The sequence below is a fragment of the Bos indicus genome, chromosome 1, assembly GCF_029378745.1.
Source record: "Bos indicus isolate NIAB-ARS_2022 breed Sahiwal x Tharparkar chromosome 1, NIAB-ARS_B.indTharparkar_mat_pri_1.0, whole genome shotgun sequence".
Classification (NCBI taxonomy): domain Eukaryota; kingdom Metazoa; phylum Chordata; class Mammalia; order Artiodactyla; family Bovidae; genus Bos; species Bos indicus.
Window position 1 is genome coordinate 43,271,327 of NC_091760.1, and position 3,002 is coordinate 43,274,328.

Consider the following 3,002-nt stretch of genomic DNA (forward strand, 5'->3'; position numbering starts at 1 on the left):
TTTCCTAGGAGGCAGGTAAGGTGGTCTGGTATTTCCATCTCTTTTGAATTTTCCACAGTTTATTGTGATCTACACAGTCAAAGGCTTTAGTGTAGTCAATGAAGCAGAAGTAGATGTTTTTCTGGAAGTCTCTTCCTTTTTATGACCCAATGGATGTTGGCAATTTGATCTCTACCTTTTTCAAGCTTGAATATCTGGAAGTTCTCGGTTCAGGTATTGTTGAAGCCTAGTTTGGAGAATTTGGACCATTACTTTGCTAGCATATGAAATGAGTGCAATTGTGTGGTAAGTTTGAATGGCTAACCCTATATCTAGTTCCCTCAATCTAAATTCACAGGGAAAGTCAGTTTTCAGAATTTTGGCTTCTAAAGTGAATGACAGTTTTTGTCTACTATCAAGAATCATGTGGCAGAAAAGAGGATCAGATGATGTAGCAAAATCCATTTTAATTTAACTGCCTCACATTTAATTCTTTTTACCTTATGAATGCTGTCCACTGGATAAGTCATACAAAGTATGTTTTCTGCCACCTCAATGATTCCCAAGTCATTATTTCTATTAAGCTCTTGGAGAATCATACTGCTAGGTTTATGTCTCTTTAATCTTCAGAGGGTGTTCTTAGCAAAAACTGGCCACTGTATCTGAGTTTTCAATCTTAATTTTTGATGATTATCTAATCAGACACCAACTGACTGTTTTACCTTTATTTATAACTCTTCACATCTAATGGTGACTTTACCTTCTGATTTATTTTGATTTGTCTGCCTTCTTCAAAATTTTCAATGTCATATCACACATGGAATGAAAACTTCATAAACGTTTTAATCACTTTGGGAACATTTATAAAATACATATTACTAGATGTAATCTATGACCTACTGAATCAATTTCTACAGTAATACCTCAGAATCTGTATTTTGTACCGAAACTCCCCCAGACAATTCTGTTACATAATATGGTATGGAAATCCCTTCATAAAAGTTCCAGTCTACTGATCAATATTTATGACACCAGGGTCTTCAGCCTGCAGCCTATTTTCTACAGTCAAGTACTTATTTTAAAAAAAGCAAATGGTGAAGACACTCCATGTCTCAAAAATTTTCTATGTCTGTCTATTCCTTGAAGAATAAAATTTAAGATCTTTCACATGGCATTCAATTCATTTTATAATCCAGGGCCTTCTAACATCTTTACTTTTTTTTTGGCTGCACTGGGTCTTCATTGCTATATGCAGGTTTTATCTAGTTGTGGTGAGCGGGGGCTGCTTTTCACTGTGGTGAGCAGGCTTCTCATGGCACTGGCTTCTCTTGTTCCAGAGCACAGGCTCTAGGGCCTGTGGACTTCAGTAGCTGTGGCACAAGGGCTCAGTAGTTGTGACGAATGGGCTGAGTTGCCCCATGGCATGTGGGATCTTCCTGGACCAAGGATCAAACCCATGTCCCCTGCATTGCAAGGCACATTCTTAACACCTGGATCACAAAGGAAGCCCCACATCTTTACTTTTGATGCATAATGTTTTAATGTCTTCTCTTCTATACCTGTTAATTATTGTACATACTTTGAAATAAAATAGTTGCATTTTTCTAATCTAATAATTTTCTAAATACTTTTCATTTATTTTAGAAGAGTAAATAAAATAAAGGGCATTCAGGCTAGTGTATGGTTTTATTTCAATTATTTTCACCAAATTTTCTTTCTTAAATGATTGATGACTGTCCTTTTTACATTCACTATATTTGATTTCAGAGGCCTTCTATTAAGGATATGGAAAGAAAAAATGCAACAGAGCTGACAGAGTTTGTTCTCACAGGATTTACATATCAACCAGAATGGCAAATCCCTCTGTTCGTGCTCTTCTTGTTTATATATATCTTCACTATCATGGGGAACCTGGGTTTGATTGCTGTCATCTGGAATGACCCTCACCTTCACACCCCCATGTACTTATTCCTTGGGAGTTTAGCCTGTGTGGATACTTGGTTATCCTCCACAGTGGTCCCCAAGATGCTGGTCAACATCTTCACCAAGAATAAGAGGATATCTCTCTCTGAATGCATAGTGCAATTCTTTTCCTTTGGAGTCAGTGCAACCACAGAATGTTTTCTGCTGGCAACAATGTCATATGATCGTTATGTAGCCATATGCAATCCATTACTTTATCCAGCGATTATGACTAACAGACTATGCATGCGAATGTTAATGTCATCACTTACAGGTGGCCTTCTTCACGCCTTACTTCACACATGTTTTTTATTCAGATTAACCTTTTGTAATTCTAACATAATACATCAATTTTATTGTGACATCATGCCGTTGTTTCAAATTTCTTGTACTGATCCTTCTATTAATGTTCTGGTGATATTTATTTTCTCTGGTTCAATTCAAGTGTTCACCATCCTTATTATTCTGGTCTCTTATACACTAGTTCTCTTTACAATTTTAAGGAAGAAGTCTGCACAAGGCATAAGGAAAGCATTCTCCACCTGTGGTGCCCACCTCCTATCTGTCTCCTTATACTATGGGACTCTTCTTTTCATGTATGTGCGCCCTGGATCCACACGAGCAGATGATCAAGATATGATGGACTCTCTATTTTACACTGTCATAATTCCTTTCTTAAATCCAATTATCTACAGCCTGAGAAATAAGAAAGTCATAAATTCACTGACAATAATGTTAAAGAGAAATATTTAGATCCAATACTAATATGTGTTTTCTTACTTGAAAACAACACAAAACTATGTAGATTAGAGCTCAATTTTGTTTGCATTCACAACTACCCTATTATTTTAATGACAAGATTTCAGTACTCAATAAATTCTTTAAGACATTTATATACCTTATTAAAAGAGACAGGGAATTTTAATCAAATGTCCATATCATGTTAAAATAAATAAAGAAGAATTTAAAATGGGAAAGTCCCTGGCTATCCAGTGCTTAGGACTACACACCATCACTGCTGATGGCCTGAGTTTGATCTCTGGTCTGGAAACTAGGATACT

The 3,002-nt window shown here is 36.2% G+C and overlaps 1 protein-coding gene across 1 annotated transcript; it reads left to right on the plus strand.

Moving 5' to 3' along the window:
• Positions 1-1,728: 1,728 nt before the first annotated feature.
• Positions 1,729-2,694, plus strand: LOC109563955 (olfactory receptor 5H2-like). The gene has a single exon (XM_019967456.2). It carries the CDS (start codon positions 1,765-1,767, stop codon positions 2,692-2,694), a length of 930 nt encoding a protein of 309 aa, XP_019823015.2. The 5' UTR covers positions 1,729-1,764.
• The last annotated feature ends 308 nt before the right edge of the window (positions 2,695-3,002 follow it).

Coding starts and splice junctions, on each gene's coding strand:
- LOC109563955 (XM_019967456.2), top strand. CDS start 1,765: ATGGAAAGAAAAAATGCAACAGAGCTGACAGAGTTTGTTCTCACAGGA.